Below are 20722 nucleotides of genomic sequence, written 5' to 3'. Positions count from 1 at the left end.
ACGACAGCCCAAAGTCCCACACGCCCCTTTCGCGGTCCAGGAACTTGGAAGAACCGCGTCCCCTAGGACTCGGGTCAGCTCAACTCAGCACACAGGGAAAAGAAAAAGGAAAAGATGATCCCAACGCCAGAGGAAGGTGACCCCGAAGCCGAGCTTCCAGGACTGGCCTGGGTGGAACTAATTCAGGCCCCAGCGGGACATTGGTACAAGCGCTGGGCGAGTGACTGGCGCCCAGCATCTAACGGGCTGCCCCAGAGGCTCCTGGGAGTGCGAGCCCCCGGGGTGTGTGCGCAGGCGCAGACGGCTAAACCGCGGCAGGGGGGTGAGGCTGCCGGGTGCTGGGGCGTCTGGAGAGGCTGAGGACCGTAGTGGATGATCCGGATCCCGAGAGCGACAGAGAGAACGAATCCAGATGGGGAGGCCTGGGAGGAAACCGGCAGGCAGAGCCGGGCCTGGTAATTTGGGGGGCAAGGAAGCAGGACCGGACACTCAGCCATAGCAGGGCCTCGGGCGTGGTCCGTGGGCGTGACCCTGAGGATGACTGCTGGTGACCCGGAGGCTGCAGGGGTAGTTTGCGTGCTTAAGCGCTCGGAAGCTGGGAGCAGGACGCTGAGCAGCCTGAGCGTTGCTCTGAGGATGTGGGGTGCATGTTGGGGTTTGTCTCCCTCCCTTCACCCTGCTTATGGATTTTTTTTGGGGGGGAGTGCAGCGGAGGGGAGGCGAGTGCGATCTCCTTGGATGTGTGAAAGATGGATGGTGGAGTCTTGCTTAGGGTTACTGCGGCATGCGTCTATTTTTAGATTAGGTGTGACTCGTATTTGAGACAGGAGAATTGAAAGTGATCTGCGAACGTGATTGGGAGTGACTTTGCCTGGAACTGTATCGCCGTCAGTGGTCGTGAACGACAGCTGAAGCTGTTAGTTTGGTGGTTTGCTGAAGGATGTTTGAAAGGTTATCACTAGGCGCGTGTGTTTTCTTGTTGTTTCTCGTGGTTTTATGTCTGTAGTACCCTTACTATTTAAATGAATGAGGTATGCTGTATGATCTCAAATGTGTACAGTTTTTTTTAAAGACAGATTCATTATGTAACCCAACTGCAAGGATTCAGTAAGGTGTGTGCACCACCAAGCCTAAGAGTTGTGTACTGTTTGATTATCAGATTAGCAGCCAGCCAGTCTAAGTAGATTTCTAAGTAGTAACTTAGAAAGTATGATGGCACTAATGTTGGAAAGGAATAGGTAAGATGTTTAAAATCCCCAGTGGCGAGGCCAATTACCTGGAAGCATGAGGTTAAATAAGAACCGTGTTGAAATGATTGGGCTTGCATGGGAGCCTGCAGGAACAGGAAGGGTAGCACTTTTCACTCGTAACTACCACTTTCCACACATTTGTGTGAGCGGATTTTTTTTCTGTTCCTGAAAATCATACAAAAATATTTATCAAGCTTTTATTTCTAAGGCCAGCCTCATCTTAGTCCTCAAGCCAGAATATTCACGGTAGCGGTCAGTGCTTCAGACTTTGCTTAGCCAAATGAGAGCCAGCAAATTGGCAAGAGTGGTTACTCTCTTTTCCGTGTCCATATCTCTATGAATAAAATGTGTCACGCAATTCTTACTTCTTAACTCTAGTAAGAAATAATGTTTATATACGATGTTTAGATAACTATACTTTTAAAAGATTTCTTTTCCATGTGCATGAGTATACTGTGCCACGTGTCTAACCTGGTGCCCACAGAGGTCATAAGAGGGCACACTTCCTCACCACCAGCGGAGCTAGAGTAACCAATGTCTATGAGCTGCCATGTAGGTGCTGGGTACTGAACCTAAGTCCCCTACAAGAACAGCAAATGCTCTTAGTCACTAAGCCATTCGCCAGCCCCTAACTATACTTCTTAATAGTGTGATACAAGTAAATCAATAAGGGCATGAAATGAAAAGTAGAAAATCCAGGTATTTTCAAGCTATGGGGCTATGCTTCAATACGGGATGTGACATGTGATAAAGATGGCATTTACAATCCCAGCACTTGGGAGCCAGAGGCAGGCCTGGTCCAGAGAGTGAGTTCCAGATCAGCCAAGGGTACACAGACAAACTCTGTCATGGGGAGAAAAAAAAAAAAAAAAAAGATAGACTTTACGGTTAGTCGTGGAAACATTGATTATACAATGTGAGACATAAATAAACACAGTTTACAGGAGGAGGTTCTCATGATTTGAAGTCAAATAAGAGAAATGTTTCCATCTTGAGTAGAAAAGAGGGTCTGAGAGTATAATTCAGTGGTAGAACACAGGGGAAAAAAATAATCAGAAGATGGAGTCAGTCAATTAGAAAATACCCATGGCAAAGGTATAACAACCCAAATATGATTACAAGAAAGGGGAAATGTTAAACATATTAAAGGAAGCTTATCATAATAAGAAATATATAGGGGGCATATGCCTTTGATCACAGCACTGGAAGGGCAGAGGCAGGCCGATCTCTGTGAGTTCAAGACCATCCTGGCCTACAGAGTGAGGTCCAGGACAGGCTCCAAAACTACACAGAGAAACCCTGTCTCAAAAAACCAAAAGAAGAAAAAGAAAGAAATACATACCTTTAGACAATAGTACAGAACTGATCAAGATAAAGGCTTGTGACCCGCATGCATGGGGGCTTGGGAGGGCAATGGCATGCACTGCTGGTGATGGTACAGGCAATGAGAAGAACACGAAGTAATGGTTTGGACAGTGCTGAGCAAAGTACCTGGAGTCTTGCTTACGCTAGCAAGTGCTGTACCACTGAGTCACGGCCCCAGACCTGTTCAGTAAACAGAGCGCTAAACAAAATGTTGCATTTGCAAGCTACAGCAGGTTTCCACGGAATCCATCCTAGCTCAGCAAGAGATGGGGCTTCTGATTTGGGAGGAAAGCAGGACTTGGTTGCTTCTCCACAGCCCTTTGTCCTGGGTTTCGGAAGTGCACACACAGAAGTCGTGTGTGGAAATGTGTGCAGATCTAACTGAGTTATTCCCAGAGATCTGATCGGAGCCTGTTTTCTTCCTGGCTCCTTACGAACCGCCATCTTTGCCTTTACAGGACTCTTTCCTTTTCCGAAAGAAGAGCCAAGACAACAGGGTTCGCCTCTCACAAATCTCAAAGGCATGTCTAAGGTGAGATATCTCCTTTCTTTTCTTTCAGGAGACAGGAACATTTGCTTAGCAATGTTGCTTCAGCTGCCTAGATATTAGAATTTGCTGCCGTGAAACATTTTTCAAGTTAGGGTCAGAGTCTCTAGTTAAGGTCCAGATTGGAGACACAAGTGACATTGAGCTATATATTTAAGGGAAGTGCCTTCCCAAACTTTCTCCTGTAGATGGCTCGCTGATTCCAACGCTAGTATTCCAACCAGACAAACTTAAGCCTTCCCCCAGTTATGGGCACTGTTCTTTATATTTCTCATTGACCTGCTTTGTCCATCTCTTTACAGAAGTACTGCTAAAATAAAAATTATTGTCTTGATTTAGAGAGACATAAATTATTGTACTTGAATAAATCCCATTTTATCTTGGCACTGACTTTCGATCTAAGTTGTGACAGACGGGGTAGGAGGGAAAACTGTTAGGTCACATGATTAGTTTGTGGGAAGATGTCCCATATGGGAGTGTTTCAGGGTGGACATTTGAGCATGAACTGGTACGGAAAACCGAGGCTACGCATCTCACCATGGTGACGCACATGTCATCCCAGCACATGGGAGACGGTTAAGAGGGTCCTGATTCCACGCTGGGGTTCCAAAGTGAGACCTTGTAAAAGACAACGGTGTTCAGAATTTTGTTTTATTTTTTTAAGACTGTATATTAGAATAATATTTTAAGGTGTGTTACTTCTGTTCATGCAACATTTGTGTAATGATGCAAAGATGTGTTTGATTAAATAAAATTGGCCTGCAGTCAGGAGGTTGAGTCAGCAACTAGCTGACAGGAAGTGGTAGGGAGGAGCTGGGTGCAGAAGGGTTTTTAAGGAGGGGCAGGGAGCAGCCCGAGGACTTCAGGAGAGACCAGGTGAGCTGTACTTGTCATTCAGCCTCTGCGAGGAGCAGAATTCAGCCTCAGCCTTTGAATCTTGAGTTCTTTAGAGGGGCAGAGATTTAGATAAGTTCCCTTCATAGCTTTGAAAGAGTTGGTGCCTGGGGAAACAGAATTCCCTCCGGCTTTGGTTCTTGTGTGGTACAAACGATAAAAACCCAGAGACAGGTATTAGGAGGGTTCAAGCTGAAGATCAGAAAAGCAAAGCAAGGCTCAGACCAACTAGGGGCAGCCCTGTCCTTAGCATGACTGCAGCCTGCAATGCCCCCCACCAAACCTCAGACTGCACCGAGACTGCACTGAGCTCCTGCCTTAAATCCCTCTCTGGTGCTGGGATCAAAGGTGCGAGCTCTGTTTCTCTTTTAGACTGATTCACTCTCATGTAGCCCAGGCTGGCCTTGAACCCACAGAGATCCATTTGCCTCTGCCTCCCAAGTGCTGGGATCAAAGGCATGTGCCACCACCACCCAGCTAGATTTCTTTATGTGTGTGTGTGTTTTGCCTGCATGTATGTATGTGCCTGGTGTCCATGGAGGTCAGAAGGAAGTGTCCATCCTTTGGAACTGGAGTTACAAACAGGTATTAGCTGCCATGTGGGTGCTGGGAACTGAACCCAGGTCCTCTGTAAGAGCAATAAGTGCTCTTTACTACTGAGCCATCTCTCTAGCCCCTTCTCTAATTGTCTATTAATTCTTGTCTTCCAGAAATTCCAACCAACTGTGACCTACCAGGGGAAACGTGCTCAGTATTCAATACTGTTATAGGTTTCTTTTTTCTGTCTTCTAAAACTTTACTTGCAGAGGAGGACAGGCATGTGCTAGTCTCCTCTTGGAGTAGCCTGTCCTTGTCCTGTCTTCATAGTTTTCTTTCATAAGATCCCTCATCTCCCAACCTTTCAAGTATCGGTTTTCCCCAAGAATTAATTGGTTCACTTTATTACATCCTTGTTTTCTGTATGCACAATCACATTGCTCAGTAAGACTACGTGTAATTTGATTCTGTGACTATCACGTACATCTGTCCATGCTAGACATCTGTCTAGACAGAGCATCAGAACCATAGATTCAACACGCAGGGGCTGGGATTTAGCTCAGTCAGCAGTGTTGCTTAGGGTGTGTAGAGCTCCTGGCTCCATTCACAGCACCACATTAACAGAGCGTGCTGGCACAGATCTATATTCCTAACATTCTGAAGATGGACAAGGGAGGGTCAGTAGTTCAAGGTCACCTTCAGCTCCATAACAGGTTTGAGGCCCACTCTCAAAAACAAACTGTAATAATCACTACCTCCCCATTCCACGCACACACACCCACACACATGCACACACGTCAGTTCCTTTATGACCTTCTGTGATCCAGCCTGTTATTTCCTTGGTGTCCTGTTTTAGTTTTCCTCTCTTTCTTTTTTTGTTGTATCCGAGGCTGGCCTTGAACTTGCAGCAGTCCTGCATCTGCCTCCTGAGTGCTGGGACTAGAGGCATGCACTACTACAGTCATCTCTTATTACACTCGCCCAGCTCTCACATACTTACTATGCCCATAGCCCAAGAGCTGTGCCTCTCCTCTTCATTCTACAGGCGGTTATAACCAGTTCTCTCGGAACCAGTGGCCCTGCATTAGTCCACTAATCTCCAACAGTGGCTACCTTCTCCAGTCTTGAGGAATACTACCTCCAGTAGCCAGAATGGCGGCACACACCCACAGTCCGGCTTCAGGGAAGCTGAGGTGGGGGAGACCGTGAGCCAGACTTGGGGTTGGTTTGTTTGTTTTTAAAGAACATTACCATGGAACATGTATTGTTTCTTCATGTTTAGTTTGCATTCCTGTGTGTGCATGCGTGTGTGTGTGTGTGTGTGTGTGTGTGTGTTAATGTGGGTGCCTGTGGAAGCCAGAAGAGGCCAGCAAATGCCCTGGAGCTGGGGTTAGAGGTGGTTGTGAGCTTCCAGATGTGGGTGATGGGACCCAAATTCTGTCTAGACCTCTGGAAAAGAGGCAAGTGCTTTTAGCTGCTGAGCCATCTCTCCAGCCCACTTCGTGGCCAGGCCTGTGTGCATTGCAGTAGAATATACAAGATCATATATTGGAAAGAAAAGAATCACTAAGTGTGCATTCAAGAGTAGTAGCGATTAACTGTGTAAATTGATACTAATGTTTATTGATGGTTTATCAATGCCAATGAATATGTTGGAAATGTGATCAAGTTCATTTTTTATTATTAAAATTTTTTGTTAGTTTTTGAGACAGGATCTTTCTGTGTAGCTCTGGCCATCCTGGAACTCGATATATAGACCATGCTGGCTTTGAACAAGCAGAAGTCCACCTGCTTCTGCCTCCCAGGTGCTGAGATTAGAGGTATCCCATAATTTTTAAAAAACTAGTGCCTTTTATTTCTACAATAGAGATTTATTCTAAGTACAAAATTGTGTGTGCTCAATGAAGTTTCAGATTACAAAATGAAAGTTTGCTCTACTTTGATGCATTTCCTTCGTATATTTTCCCTCAGTTTTTGATACCTATTGAGTGAATGCTTCACATATGCCCCTCCCTACAACTTCTCATGAGTGGAACCAAAGTTTTATCACTTTTGGTCTACCAGTTAACCGTTAGCATTTAGGACTAAATGTGTGGGATAAGATTATTTATATTTTTAACCTAAGATAAAAGGCCAATAGTACTGGATGTATTTTTAGAAAGAAAGAAAGGAGAGAGTTTGTGTGTGTGTGTGTGTGTGTTTACATGTGTTTGTGAGCACGTATGAATGTGTGACTGTGTATGTAGCACAAACAGCACAGGTAAGGGACTGGAGAGGAGGTCCAGTGATTAAGAGTACTGGTTGCAGAAACCAGGTTGGTGGCACACACCTTTAATCCCAGCACGCAGAGGCAGGGCCAGCCTGGTCTACATAGTGAGTTCCAAGACAGCCAGAGTTACACAGACAGACCTAGTCTTAATCCTCCTTCCTTCAAAAAAAGATCACTGAGTGCTCTTGCAGAGGTCGTGGTTTGGTTCCCAGAACCCACATAGGGGGGTTCAACCAGCCTGTCACTCCAGTTCCAGGGGACCTGACACCTGCTCCTAGCCTCCTCAGACACTGCAGCCATGTGGTAAACATACTGTACCCAGGCAAATACTTACATAAAATAATCATAAGCAAACAACCCCCCAAACAGACAAATCCTTTTAAAAGATGAAGTTTTAAAACTAGTTCACCTACTGATCATCCCCAGCCTAGTCCCCAACATGTAGTTGTAAATCGTTTCCAGTAACTTCGGGATGAACTGCCACAGTGTGCCCTTGCAGGGATCAGTGTCATTCAAGGATGTGACTGTGGACTTCACCCAGGAGGAGTGGCAGCACCTAGGTCCGGCTCAGAAGGCCCTCTACAGGGATGTGATGTTAGAAAACTATTGCCACTTCATCTCTGTAGGTAAGTGTCACTCACATCCTTTCAAGAACTCCGAAATCAGGTCCTGATGCTTGAGCAGCAGAGATGTCTCCTCCGCCCAGTGTGACTCTTTTGTTAGCAGAATTTACAATTTGTTTCTGAGACAGAGTCTCTTTCTACTTAATCTTGGCTGTTCTGGGGATTGCTACATAGACCAGGCTAGCCTTGGACGCACTAAGATTCTCCTGTGTCTGCCTCCTGAGTGCTGGGATTAATGGTGCGCACCACCGTGCCTGGCCCAATAAACGATGTTTTAGACTTATTTAATATATATGAGTATTTTACCTGCAGATATGTGAGCCATGTGTATGCCTGATACCTGCAGAGGCTGGAAGAGGTTGTCGGATCCCCTGGAACTGGAGTTAAGGATAGTTGTGAGCTGCCATGTGGGTGCTGGGAATTGAACCTGAGTCCTCTGGAAGATCAGCCAATGTTTCTAACTGCTGAGCCAATCTCTTCAGCCCCAGAATATAGGATTTTTGTTGTTATTGTTTTTTTTGTTTGTTTGTTTTGTTTTTTTTTTTTTTGAGACAGGGTTCCTCTGTGTAACTTTGGAGCCTGTCCTGGAACTCACTCTGTAGACCAGGCTGGCCTCAAACTCACAGAAATCCGCCTGCCTCCCAAGTGCTGGGATTAAAGGTGCGCACCATAGAATATGTGATTATTAACTTTGGGAAGACATTAATTTATACCCCAGGTACCACTGCGAAGTTGTGTCTTTCTCAGTAGTTTAGATCAAGTCTCTCTTTCCTTTTTTCCCTTCCTTCCTTCTTTCCTTTTTCTCCATCACCAGGATTTCACATAACAAAGCCTGATATGATCCGCAAATTAGAACAAGGAGAAGAGCTATGGACGGAGAAAATTTTTCCAAGTCAAAGCTATCTAGGTAAGTTATAGGTATAAAAATTCTGTGGGATAGACGAAGGCATAGCTCAGCACTAGAGCACCTTAGACAGTCCAGGGCCTGGGTTTCATTTCCAGGGCTTCGTAAGAAAACAAAGGTCTGCCTGGCGGGGTGGCAGTGTTGTAACATGATGACAGTGCTGATGGCTGCAAAGAAAAGAAAAATGTGTACAGTTCATGCTTAAAATGCTACAGATGGCGAATCGTACTTCACTGCACTTCTAAAATAGATACCCGGATATTCAAAGCTGTCCAATACCCGAGATCCATTCAGCACCTGGAGGACTTTTTGTCCTGGAACTCGCTCTGTAGAGCAGGCTGACCTTGACTCACAGAGATCCTCCTGCCTCTGTCTCCCAAGGGCTGGGGTTAAAGGCGGCCAAGGGAGCCAGGGAGTTACCTCTTCCTAGAGCTGAACCCGGAATGAAGACTAGAATCCCATTTCTTTTTCTTAGAGGCATGGGCCGCCATGCCCAGTTCTGAGAATCCCTTTCCACCAGTCTTGCACTGGTGTCCGCGAGTGTTTGTTCATAAAGAAACTGTCTTCACTCTTGGTTCTCTGTTTGAATATATATGGATGGGTGCTCGATCTGCGTGTACAACTCTCTACCAGAAGAGGGCATCAGATCTCACTATAGATGGGTGTGAGCCACTGTGTTGGTGCTGGGAATTGAACCCAGGTCCTCTGGAAGAGCAGCCAGTGCTCCTAACTGCTGAGCCATCTCTCCAGCCCAGTGGAACTAACTGTCTTAACTGTCAGTTCTTGTCTTTGTAAAAGTCCTGTGACTGATAATAGTCTGACCTAGTCTCACATTGGGATTTCTTTTTTTATACATAAATAACTTCAGGTAGATATTTCAGCCTTTTTCTCTCACTGTAGTGGCATATTTTTTTATAATGGCATATTTTAATTTGATAGGAAAGCAGCATGATTAAGTTAGATATTTCACATATATAGCAGCCATGTTAAAATGCCAGTTGTTTGGGCCTGGAGACACGGCTCAAAGGTTCAGAGAATGCATTGCTCTTGAGAGGACCCAAGTTTGAGTCCCAGCACCCATTATCGGGCAGCTCATAGCTAGCTGTGGTCACCGCTCTGTTTGGCAGTGTGAACCTGGGAGAGAACCGAAAATGAGGCAGACCGAAGCCTCATGCCGTAGCCAACTTTATTCAGAGCACCAGACAGTTTATACTCTGAGGGTTAAGCCAGGTCATGGGAGCAAAGCTCACTGGAGTTCAAATTGTGTACAGTCACAAGGGCAAGGTCACGTGAGTTGAGGCCAGGTACACTGAGGAGGACCACTTGGAAACATCATTCTGAATAATGACAGGTAAAATGATGGGAAATCTGAAGTGAACCAACTCCTATTTACCACACCTGGGAAGGGCAGGAAAGCACATTCTGATTAGCAACCCATGTTACGGAGGAACAGAGGTCACAAGACTCTTGTTTACCTGGGGTTTGCTCACAAGTACTCAGACATCTCACACAGATTAATTCATGGACCATATTCTGATGCCTGTACCTCCAGTTCTAGGGGATCTGATGCCTCCAACTTCCTTGATCATTTGCATTCATGTGTATACACACACACACACACACAGAGAGAGAGAGAGAGAGAGAGAGAGAGAGAGAGAGCGCACATGTGAGAATATTTAAAATAACAGGAGCCAGGCATGGTGGTGCACACCTTTGATCCCAGCCCTTAGGAGGCAGAGGCAGGTGGATCTCTGTGAGTTCAAGGCCAGCCTGGTCTACAAAGAGAGTTCCAGGACAGCCAGGACTGTTATACAGAGAAACCCTGTCCAAAAAAAAAAAAAAAGAAAAGAAAAGAAAAGAAAGAAAAAGAAAAAAGAAATAATAAATAACAGGCATTTGAAATGGACAATAATTTTATTCCAACTTCAAGAAATACTTTTCTGATTCTCCGCCCCCCCAATTTCAGACTTTGTGGCTAGCAGCATGTCCCTGCAGGTCTTTGAGGTTCTTAGGGAGGTACTATAAGTCCACATTCTAATATGAACAAATTTTCAGTTTTTAGAAGTACAGCAGAATTTACTTGCATAATTTTTACACTCTAAATAATATGTGAGCTTCATCTGCCATCAATCATTGTGTACTGCAGTTTACCCCCATCTCTACCAAAGGCTAGGTACAGAAGGAGATCCTGTGTCCAAACAACCCCATTCAATGCCTTTGCTGGGTCTACTACACTCTGCATGAATCTACCCATTTTAAAACCTTCCGTCAGAGCGTTCGTTTTCTGTTTCTTTATCCTTGCATGTATTATACTTTTTCTGGGCAGCTTATAAAACTTCGACTTTATTTTCCAAGGGTGTTTTCCCCCTAATTTAATGGCATACCAGGTCTGGGTTTGTTTCCTCGGTTCCCCACATTAAATGTAAGCGGCAGTTGGAATGCTTGCCCACCATGGTTGAAGCCTTAGCTTGAATACCCAGCACTACACTGTGGAGAGTGGTGACGCATGTCTTTAATCTCAGCACTTGCCAAGTGTGTGAGGAGAAGGACCAGAAATCAAAGCCACCCACCTTGGCTACATAGCAAGTTCAAGACCAACACCTACATGAGACCTTATCTGAAAAACAAACTAGAAGAGGTTCATCCTATTCTTTTTGCAAACCATAATAACAAGATATCAAACGTTTTGTGTGTGTGTGTGTATTTTATATTCATTGCTTTTATGTATAGATATAGAGACTTAAATTATTACTAATTACTTATATTCTTTTCTAGAAGATGAAGATGTTTTGGTGAAGTTCAAAGACTGCCAAGACAAGCGTTCTAAATCCATTGTAGTCATCAACCACAAGAAACTAATTAAGGAGAGAAGCAGTGTTTATGGGAAAACACTTACACTAGGCAAGAAACATATTATTTCCAAAACACTGTGTGAATACAAATCTGATGGGAAAGTCTTGAAAAATATTTCAGAATTCATTAATAGAGATATAAACCCTGTAAGAGAGAAATTCGGTGATAATGGATGGGAGAGATCAATCCTGGATTCCAGGCATGAGAAAACTCATGCCGAAGCCATCCTCCGTAAGCAAATACAAAGGGGTCTAAGTCCCAAACAGCTGGCTCAGCACCAGGTGACCCAGATTCCTGGACAGCCATTTGAATGTACCGCATGTGACAGCGCCTTCCTTATGAGAGGAATGGTGTTTGCAAACAGCAGAGCTCACGCGGGAGACGTGGGCTTCAACTACGAGGATGGCGTGGCTTTTTTAGAAAAGTCGGGCCTTGGCATTCATCCACATAGTCTAATGGAAAAGAGATCCTCCGCATACACCAAATACGGGAAGTCCCTTTGCAGAAAGCCAGTCTTCCTCATGCACCCCAGAGCTCCGATGGAGGAGAAGCCCTTCCAGTGCCCTTACTGTGGGAACTGCTTCCGCAGGAAGTCCTACCTCATTGAGCATCAGCGGATCCACACGGGCGAGAAGCCCTACGTGTGCAGCCAGTGTGGAAAAGCCTTCCGTCAGAAGACAGCCCTGACGCTTCATGAAAAAACCCATACGGAGGGGAAGCCCTACCTTTGTATGGACTGTGGGAAGTCCTTCCGCCAGAAGGCGACCCTCACCCGACACCACAAGACGCACACGGGCGAGAAAGCGTACGAATGCGCGGAGTGCGGAAGTGCCTTTAGGAAAAAGTCATACCTCGTGGACCACCAGAGGACTCACACCGGGGAGAAGCCCTATCAGTGCACCGAGTGTGGGAAGGCGTTCATCCAGAAGACGACCCTCACTGTCCACCAGAGGACTCACACCGGGGAGAAGCCCTACATCTGCACCGACTGCGGGAAGTCCTTCTGTCAGAAAACAACTCTCACCCTCCACCAGAGAATTCACACCGGGGAGAAGCCCTACGTCTGCACCGACTGCGGGAAGTCCTTCCGCCAGAAGGCCATCCTCACCGTCCACTACAGGATACACACGGGAGAAAAGTCCAACGGCTGTGCCCAGTGCGGGAAAGCCTTCAGTAGGAAGTCAAACCTCATTCGCCATCAGAAAACTCACACGGGAGAAAAGCCCTATGAGTGTAGGGAATGCGGCAAATTCTTCAGTTGTAAGTCAAACCTCATTGCCCACCAGAAAACGCACAAGGCAGAAAGTGTGGCAGTTCAGTGAGTCGCGTGGTTTGTTTGTTTGTTTGCTTTTTTAGGTTTTGTTTTGTGTTTGGGGGGGTTGTTTGTTTTGTGTTGGGTTTTGTTGGGTTTTTCTGTTTGTCTTGGGTTTTTTTGTTGTTTGTTTGTTTGTTTGTTTTGAGACAGGGTTTCTCTGTACTGTTTTGGAGCCTGTCCTGGAACTCGCTCTGTAGACCAGGCTGGCCTTGAACTCACAGAGATCCACCTGCCTCTGCCTCCCCAGTGCTGGGATTAAAAGTGTGCACCACCGTGCCCTGCAGATTTTATTTTATTTTGGTACTGTTTTCAGGTCCTATTCCTTACATTTACTACTTGTTAATCTACCACACACACAAATACTATTGGATAAATTAAATGACAAAAAATGGAAAATAAAGGCTTCAATTGTGTATTCCTGGATTCAGTGGACTAAACTGGTCTCTGATGAACTACTATAAACATTCAAATTTGCTTATTTTCTATCTCATGAGATTTATTTCTTGTGAATCAGTAACAGATCAATAGCCAAATGCAACTTGTCTATATGAAATGAAAATCGTTACCTCCTCAGCATTGACCACGGTTCTGACTTAGAACATTGTAAATTAGGTTCCACACATTATAAACCTTCATATACGATTGGATTGTTTACCTTCCGTTCTTTCCTTCACAGCTTGTTTCACACATTGTCTCTGAGTTCAGTCATGAGTGCACGTGGCAGAAGTCCATTTATTTTATTCTGTATAGAATTCCATTACATACGTATATCACTTTTACCCATTCTGCTACCAATGGACTTTTGTGGTGTTTACTGCTTGGGGTCATAATAAAAATGTACATGTATGCACTTTCCTGTGTATATTCTGGAGTGGAATTGCTGTGTCTTAGGATTCAGTCAGCTTTGGTAAGTACTGCCAATAACTCTGAGCTTTGATTACGTGAGGTAATTTTACTCAGAAGAAAAACTACAAATATCCCCCAATTTGGCAGTGGTTCAAATGACAGAATTCTGGTCTGGAGAGATGGTTCCGAGGTTAAACTGCACTTGCTGCTCTTGGAGAGCACCCACTTAGTGGCTCACCACAGCCTGTAACTGGAGTTCCAGAGGCCCCAATGCTCTCCTCTGACTTCTGCCGGCACCGGGCATTCCTGAAGTTGCATATACAGATGAGCGGGCAAAGCAGTTACTGACCCCACAGAACTCACGTTAGAAGGTAACTCTAGCAATGTTATGGTGGAAAATGGGAAAGCAAATAGAAGCATATGCAAAGGCTTTTAGTCACAGCACAAATCTTAACATAAGAAACTTGGAGTTACCCAGGCTGTGGTGGCCCATGCCTTTAACACCAGCACTCGGGAGGCAGAGGCAGGCAGATCTCTGTGAGTTGGAGGCCAGCCTGATCTACAGAGCTACACAGAGAAACAGAGATACCCTGACTCGAAAGAAAAAGAAAAGAAAAAAACCAACAAACTTGGGGTTGCCTTTAACCACAGTGAATACTCTTGGGTCTGTTGTTGGAATCTAGACAAGTTTATAAGATGGGGTTCTACTAGTAGGATTAAGAAAAGGAGGTGTGGTGGGATATTTTGATCGCACACTGACACTCCTCAAACTGAAGTTACACCTTGAATCAGGGGGCGGAGCCAGTGACCAACTGACTGGAGTTGGCCATAGAGAAGCCAGCAACTTGGATAGAGAAGTCACCCAGGAAATTAAGGACAGGGACTGGAGTTTGAGCTCTCTTGGTTCTGGGATGAGGGAAGAGATGTGTCTCTTGTGTCTACAGCCAGAAAACAAGGCCAACCAGTTGCTTCTCAGCATTTCTGAGCTAGCAGGTTTTAACCCAGCCTTTGACTTCTTGATAAATAGAATGATAGAGATTTAATTTAAACCTGCACGTCATGCTCACTGAAGAGCCTGGGCCACAGGGACCAGAAGCCCTGACACCTGAGTGGCTGGCAGGGCGCGGAATGAGGAGCTGCGGGACAGCAAATGATAATTAAAATATCAGTAGATTCCTTAAAATATCAGTAGATTCCTGTGCAGCCACTAAGTCAACAGAAAAATATCAGGAGGAGAGAGTTGGGCTGTCATGGCACACACCTTTAATCCCAGCACTCAGGAGGCAGAGACAGTCAGATCTCTGTGAGTTTGAGGCCAGCCTGGTCTGCAGAGAAAAGTTCCAGGACAACTGGGACTACACAGAGAATCCCTGTCTCAAAAAACAAACAAACAAAAAAAAAAAAAAAAAAAAAAAAAAGAAAAGAATAGAAGAGGAGAAGTTAAGGAGGGTAGTAGTGTCCACTTCTATATTGGATTGTCAATGTTCCACTAGCCAGAGGCATCAAGCTGTTTCTTTTGTTTTTAGAGACTTGTCGGAACTTATCTTCTGCTATACCCAATTAGTTAACGTAGAAGCAACTTTTCTCCCTGAGGAAGAGACAAAGGCCAGCTCTCTCTGCTGGTGGTAAATCTAATCCTTGCTGGTTTTGTAGCACTATGGCAGCCAGTTAGTCTATTTGGCCCTGGAGGGTAAGGATGGTCAGAGGCACCCATTGGCGATCCTGGATGAACTGAGAGGAAAACTGAGGGTAAATAGGTAGGGAAGTAGTTAGTCCTGCCTCTCCAGTGATGATGCTTGTGGTTAAACCCAGGACTTCAAGAAAGGACAGGATCTGAACTATTTGTCATGTCATGCCACTATACACCGTGGGACGAGAATGCCAGTCTTCGCCAGGTCCCACTTCCTATGTTTATGTTTGTGAGCCTAGCCTCTGACGACTGAGCTGTCCCTCCAGCCCAACTACCGCCTCTAATTTTGGAGAAAGGAACACCATGACACAAGACCCAGACCACCCAGCAGGTAGGCAGTGGTAAGCTGGAGTGCCGCCGAGGATAGAGGCATTGTGGATGTTCAGACATAGGGTCTGGGTAGTAATGTTCAGAGTCAAAGTATTACAGTCGGAGGGAATCCAGTGTGCCCATAAAATATGTCCCAAGGAGTCAAAGCAGTCTGCAAAGAGAATAAACGGTGGTAGTGTTAGGAGCAGTTAATTAGAGGCAAGGTGACAGCGTCTAGTAATCCAATGGGTGAGGCTAGGAATGATGGTTGTAATTTTGACCCAGGAGAGACACAAAACCAGCATTCTGATGGGAGATGTCATTCTGTAAATATGTCTCTCCTATTGGTAAGCGAACAAAGCACTGTTGGCCAATAGGAAAGCAAGATAGGCGGGACTAGGAGACTAGGAGGAGAGAGGAAGAAGTAGGGAGGAGATTCAAGATGTAGGGCAGGGAGAGCAGAATGCCGGCCCCTCTCTCTGGTAAGATGTGACCACGTGGAAACACTTAGATTAATAGAAATGGGTTAATATTTAAGACAGAGCTAGCCAATAAGAAACACTAGTAACAGGCCAACAGCTTTATCACTAATACAGAGATTCTCTTTTAGAGTACTTTGAGGCAATAACTTGTTCAGCCTAGGCTGCTTTCAAAATCTCTTGCCTCGGGGTCTCAAGATATGGTGTGGACATAAATGTGCCCCAACAGGGTGCCTGTGTCTGAACATGTGGTTTCCAGCATTTACTGAAGGCAGGGTGGGGGTGGGGTTTGTGGAACCTTGAAGAGGACTTGTTTGAAGCTAACCCAGTGAGCAGAGGACAAGAGCTTGCCAACAGTTCCTTGGAGCTTACTGTACAGCCTCCAAATGTATGAGTGAGCTGTTGGAGACTGTGCTGTGGGAGGAACAGGCTAGGGGACCTCAGTAGGAGTGCAACTAAACAGGAAGGAGACACATCCTTTACCAGTTCTCCATCATTTACAAAAGCTTACCGCTGTCCCAGAAGGAATACATCTTTTAAAGATTTATTATGTATTATTATAGCGGTAAATAAGGATCAGGATAAACAAATAGGCCGAATAGATGTTTATTTAGGGAGAAATAACTTACAACCTAGACAGATGAACACCAGGAAATTCAACCCGATCCTCTCCTGTCCGAGTCACGCCAGAAAAAAAGAGAGAGCGCCTTCCTGGCCCCCTCCGACCTCCTTCCTCAGGTCACCTCCGCCCATCGCTCCACCCCCAATGGGCGTGGTCAGTGCTACATATTATGTATACAGCGTTCTGCCTGCATGCAGGCCAGAAGAGGGCACCAGATCTCATTACAGATGGTTGTGAGCCACCATGTGGTTGCTGGGAGTTGAACGAAGAGCAGCCAGTGCTCATAACCACTGAGCCATCTCTCCAGCCCCCAGGAGAAGTATTTATGGAGTCCAGTTTCCATACTGCAAGACAGGAAAGGAAGGAGCTGGAGCTGATAGGCAGCAAATTGATAATGGAAAGCATATTTTATTTCTTTTGATTTTCACACACGGGGTTTCTCTGAGTAGCCCTGGCTGTCCTCAAACTCAGAGATGCAGCTGCCTCTGCCTCCTGGGTGCTGGAATTAAAGGTGTGTGCCATCACGCCTGACTTATTGACGTGTTTTTTTATGTTTTTGTTTGTTTGTTTTTTAATCTACAGGGAATTTCAGGGAAGCCAGGACTACCTGGAGAGACCAGTCTCAAAAACCAAAAATTGGCATCTAGATGGGCACTCACTCTACTGACAGCTGGCTGTATTGTGGGGCACTGGAGGCCGGGAGTCTTTTGAGGAAGACAATGAGACCCTGCTTGGTTGAAGTCGACTGTTCATAGTCTGTTGTCCTCAGGGAGTGTTTCAACGGTCTCCAAAACATACTGGCACTGCAGAAATGAAGCTCTGCCCCATTAGCCGATCAGTATCACACTAAATCAAGGCAGCACCGTCCTATGAAGGATGACTTCAAATCCATCACAGTCCACATCGCAGGTAATCACGGTCACTCAGAAGGTCCTGCACGTACTGAATCGAGGCCTCATCACACAAACACACGCACATGCACAAGCCTGAACTCCACGTCCTCTATGCCCTGGGAGACCTCAGCTCGCTGACGCCACAATCACAACCCAATTCTGCAGTTTGGACGTGGCGCGGTGGTCTGTGGGAAATGTAGTTCAAGGTCCGCAAACCCTGGATGTCGGGTAAGTGGCTGTAGCCCGCAGCCCCGGGAAAGTGCTGCAGACACCCCTGGGAGAGGACCTCACCGGAATGCGCAGGCGCGCACGAGGCTAGCCAGTGGTCGAAGGAGAGCCTGGTGGGTCCTGGTGGGTGTGGAATGGGCGGGTGATGGGCGATCCCTGCTGGGGATGCTGAAGGGGAAGGTGGGAGTCTGGGTTAGGACAGAAGAACGAGGCGAGAGGGTTAAAGGCAGAGATCAGGAGGAATGCAAGTAGCCAGGAGCCTGGAGGCGCACCGGGGAGGGAGGCGAGGCCGGCGCGCGCCCGAGGGCAGGAGTTGTGGCTTTTATGGATTCTTCTCCCTGGAGACTCCACGTGTGTGTGTCTCTTTGCTCCTGTCATTATAAGCAGGGTTTAGTGTTTTACCGATGGTTAACCAGAATTGAAGAGGGAAAATGCCTGTGTCTGGGTTTTAAAGTGAGTCGATTTGTTTGAGACTGTAGGATTTTGCAGAGTAAACGGGGTTGTGGGAGGATTTTTATTACGTGTCGAGAGTCTAAGATTGTGCTTGCCTTGGGGACCTCTAGGATGTTGACTACAATGAGCCATACAGTTTGATTAAGTCTGATTTTGAAGTATTAAGTTGCCATTATGGGACTTGAGAAAACCTCAGTCTCAGCTACTTAACATTGCTTAAACTTTTCTGAATAGTTGCTGTGAGCGTTAGGATGGATCAGATGGACATGGGTTCTGGCACCGAATACTAAGTGTTAGAGTTCGGATGGAAAGGTATTCTGGCACTGGGAAGCCAAGGAATACCACAGTCACAGTAAGCTCAGCAGCTTACAGCCCTGCTTCAGGGAAAGGCTTCCCCGGTGAAGCTGTTGGGCTTCTGCCCCCCAGATTCGCTAGGGGAAGGTTTCCCCAGTGAGAGTGTTACAGCCCTTCTCCACCTCTGCTTTGGCTCCCGTGAAGTTATTTCTCTACTCCGCTCCATTCCAGCAAAGGAAGGTCTCACCCTAACTGCATCCAAGACATTTATTGGGAGGGAAGAGTCCAGGAGAGTGGCTGCCTCTGCCAGGGTGGCAGGAAGAGAGCTGGACAGCCTGACAGCCACAGGCTGAACAGACAGGGATTTATTTGGGGCTTCTCAGGGGGCAGAGTTTTTCCAGGGAGATTTCCAGATTGGGGATTGGTTGGTTTTCTGCTCAAGGTCAGGGGCAGATTTGGCTCTGGAGCCAACTTGTATTTCTCTGGCTGGTCCTTTTTAGGCCAGGCTCTAATTTTAGGGCTAGGGTGTGTTTCTTTCACGGGCTCTGTTTCCAGGGCCAAAGTGTGTTTCTTTAGCACTGGTTTCAGGGCCAAAATGTGTTTCTTTGGCTCTGCTCAGGGTGTTTCTTTGGCTGGCCCTTTTCCTCTACAGTTGCCGTTTTATTTGCCTATGGAATTTGATGGGCAATTAACAAGTAGATTTGTTTTATTTTGAGACAGGGTTTCTTATTGTAGCCCTGGCTGTCTTGGAACTCACTCCATAGATCAGGCTGGTCTCCACCTCAGACAGCTGCCTGTTTCTGCCTCCCGAGCCCTGGGATTAAAAGCCTGCGCCACCACTGCCTGGCTGGTCTATTTATGTATTTTATTTACTGCTTTTGAGACAGGGACTGACTATATACCCCTGTTTGGCCTTGATCTTACAGAGACCAACCTACCACTGCCTCCAGAATGCTAGGATTAAAGGCGTGTGCTGAGATTTTATGTTTTAATTGTTTTTGTATGAAGAGGAAATAAAAATTTGAGGGAATATCACTATATATTGAGAAATACCATACTGAATGATGACTAATAGGTTGGAACTAGCAGAACACCTCAGCATTCAGGAGGCAGAGGCAGGAGTTCGAAGCCAGCTGGTCCAGAGGCGGGGTGGAGGGGGGGGGGAGATGGAGCGCAACAGGTTATATAGCTCAGTGGTAAAACACTTTCCTAACATGGTGGAAATTCACTCCTCACACCTCCAGCTCAACCCTAGGTCTTCGTATGAACAACAGGGAAATACCCTTCCTCCTCATCTCTTAACCAACGCTTCAAAATTCCTGTTTGGGTGAATTTTTTCTCCTGCTGCTATCTGAATTCAGGGTTCTGCAAGGCATTTTTTTTTTAACTTGTTATGCTTCTGTGTGGATTTCACACCGGGTACCCCGATCCGAGTCATCACCCCATCCCCTGGCTTCTGCCCTCTCTGCCAGATTCTTAAGATACAAAAAAAAAAAAAAAAAAAAAAAAAAAAAAGATGTTGGGAATTTAAATTCAGGTCAATTTCATAGTAGTCATTTAGCCAATCAAACATGGTTAAGTTTTGTGTGTGTGTGTGTGTGTATGTGTGTGTGCCCTTGGAAGCCAGAAGAGAACATCAGATCACTGGATCTGCAATTAAAACGATTGTGAACTGCACATTGTGGGTGTTGGGAACTGAACTTAGGTCTTTGGTAAGCGCACCAACCACCATACCATCTTTCCAGCCAGTGGATCTCTTGCTCTTTATTTATTTATTTATTTATTTATTTACTTATTGGTCTTTGAGGCAGGGTTTCTCTGTGTAGCTCTGGCTGTCCCGGAACTCGCTCTGTAGATCAGACTGGCTTTGAAGTCAGAGATCCTCCTGCCTCTGCCTCTCGAGTGCTGGGACTAAAGTTGTGCCCCTTCACCACCAGTATATTTCTTCTCTTATTTCCTGAACGATGCTGCTTCTGGGCCCCCGGTTCTCATGTGTACAGCTCTTCTCCAGCCGCTGCCCTGTGTTTCTCTTTACATACAGGACTTGTTTGTTTGGATGGACCTTGTTTGTCCCATGAGTCCCCTTGGGTAGGATCCAACACAACCCAAGCAGCCACCACCCTTGCGGTGTTAAGATGAGAATTACTGACTTCTGGCCACATGCATTCTTGTCAAACATTCTCTCACAACTTTAGTTCCTATTGGCACCTTTAAGAAGCCATTTGCTTATAAGCATACATTTTTCTTCCCCCGGGAAAATTATATTCTAAAAACAACTTACCCACTTAAATATATACTGTTCTCAGCTTTCCAGCCTGTTGTGGTATGAATTAAAATAATGGACACAAAAC

The 20722-nt window shown here is 45.9% G+C and overlaps 1 protein-coding gene across 4 annotated transcripts; it reads left to right on the top strand.

The window, feature by feature from the left end:
* The first annotated feature begins 255 nt into the window (after positions 1–255).
* LOC127238713 (zinc finger protein 382) lies at positions 256–13419 on the top strand. Of its 4 annotated transcripts, none has more exons than XM_051207387.1 (5): positions 265–455; positions 3074–3147; positions 7362–7488; positions 8300–8392; positions 11168–13419. In XM_051207387.1, the coding sequence occupies exons 1-5, from the start codon at positions 413–415 to the stop codon at positions 12562–12564; spliced, it is 1734 nt and encodes a 577-aa protein (XP_051063344.1). In that variant the 5' UTR covers positions 265–412; the 3' UTR covers positions 12565–13419. The 4 variants fall into 4 exon arrangements, with proteins under 4 accessions (XP_051063346.1, XP_051063345.1, XP_051063344.1 ...); XM_051207386.1 differs by having other exon boundaries at positions 266–455; positions 11165–13419; XM_051207389.1 differs by lacking the exon at positions 7362–7488 and having other exon boundaries at positions 256–455.
* The last annotated feature ends 7303 nt before the right edge of the window (positions 13420–20722 follow it).

Source organism: Phodopus roborovskii, unplaced genomic scaffold, assembly GCF_943737965.1.
Source record: "Phodopus roborovskii unplaced genomic scaffold, PHOROB, whole genome shotgun sequence".
Lineage (NCBI taxonomy): Eukaryota > Metazoa > Chordata > Mammalia > Rodentia > Cricetidae > Phodopus > Phodopus roborovskii.
This window is presented reverse-complemented; position numbering and strand designations above follow the sequence as displayed.

What these genes read in the sequence shown, in the direction of transcription:
- LOC127238713 (XM_051207386.1), top strand. Translation starts at nt 413, where the DNA reads ATGGGGAGGCCTGGGAGGAAACCGGCAGGCAGAGCCGGGCCTG. An exon ending in GGCAGGCAGAGCCGGGCCTG is followed by an intron (nt 456 to 3,073) that starts GTAATTTGGGGG and finishes TTGCCTTTACAG; the next exon opens with GACTCTTTCCTTTTCCGAAA. An exon ending in ATCTCAAAGGCATGTCTAAG is followed by an intron (nt 3,148 to 7,361) that starts GTGAGATATCTC and finishes GTGCCCTTGCAG; the next exon opens with GGATCAGTGTCATTCAAGGA.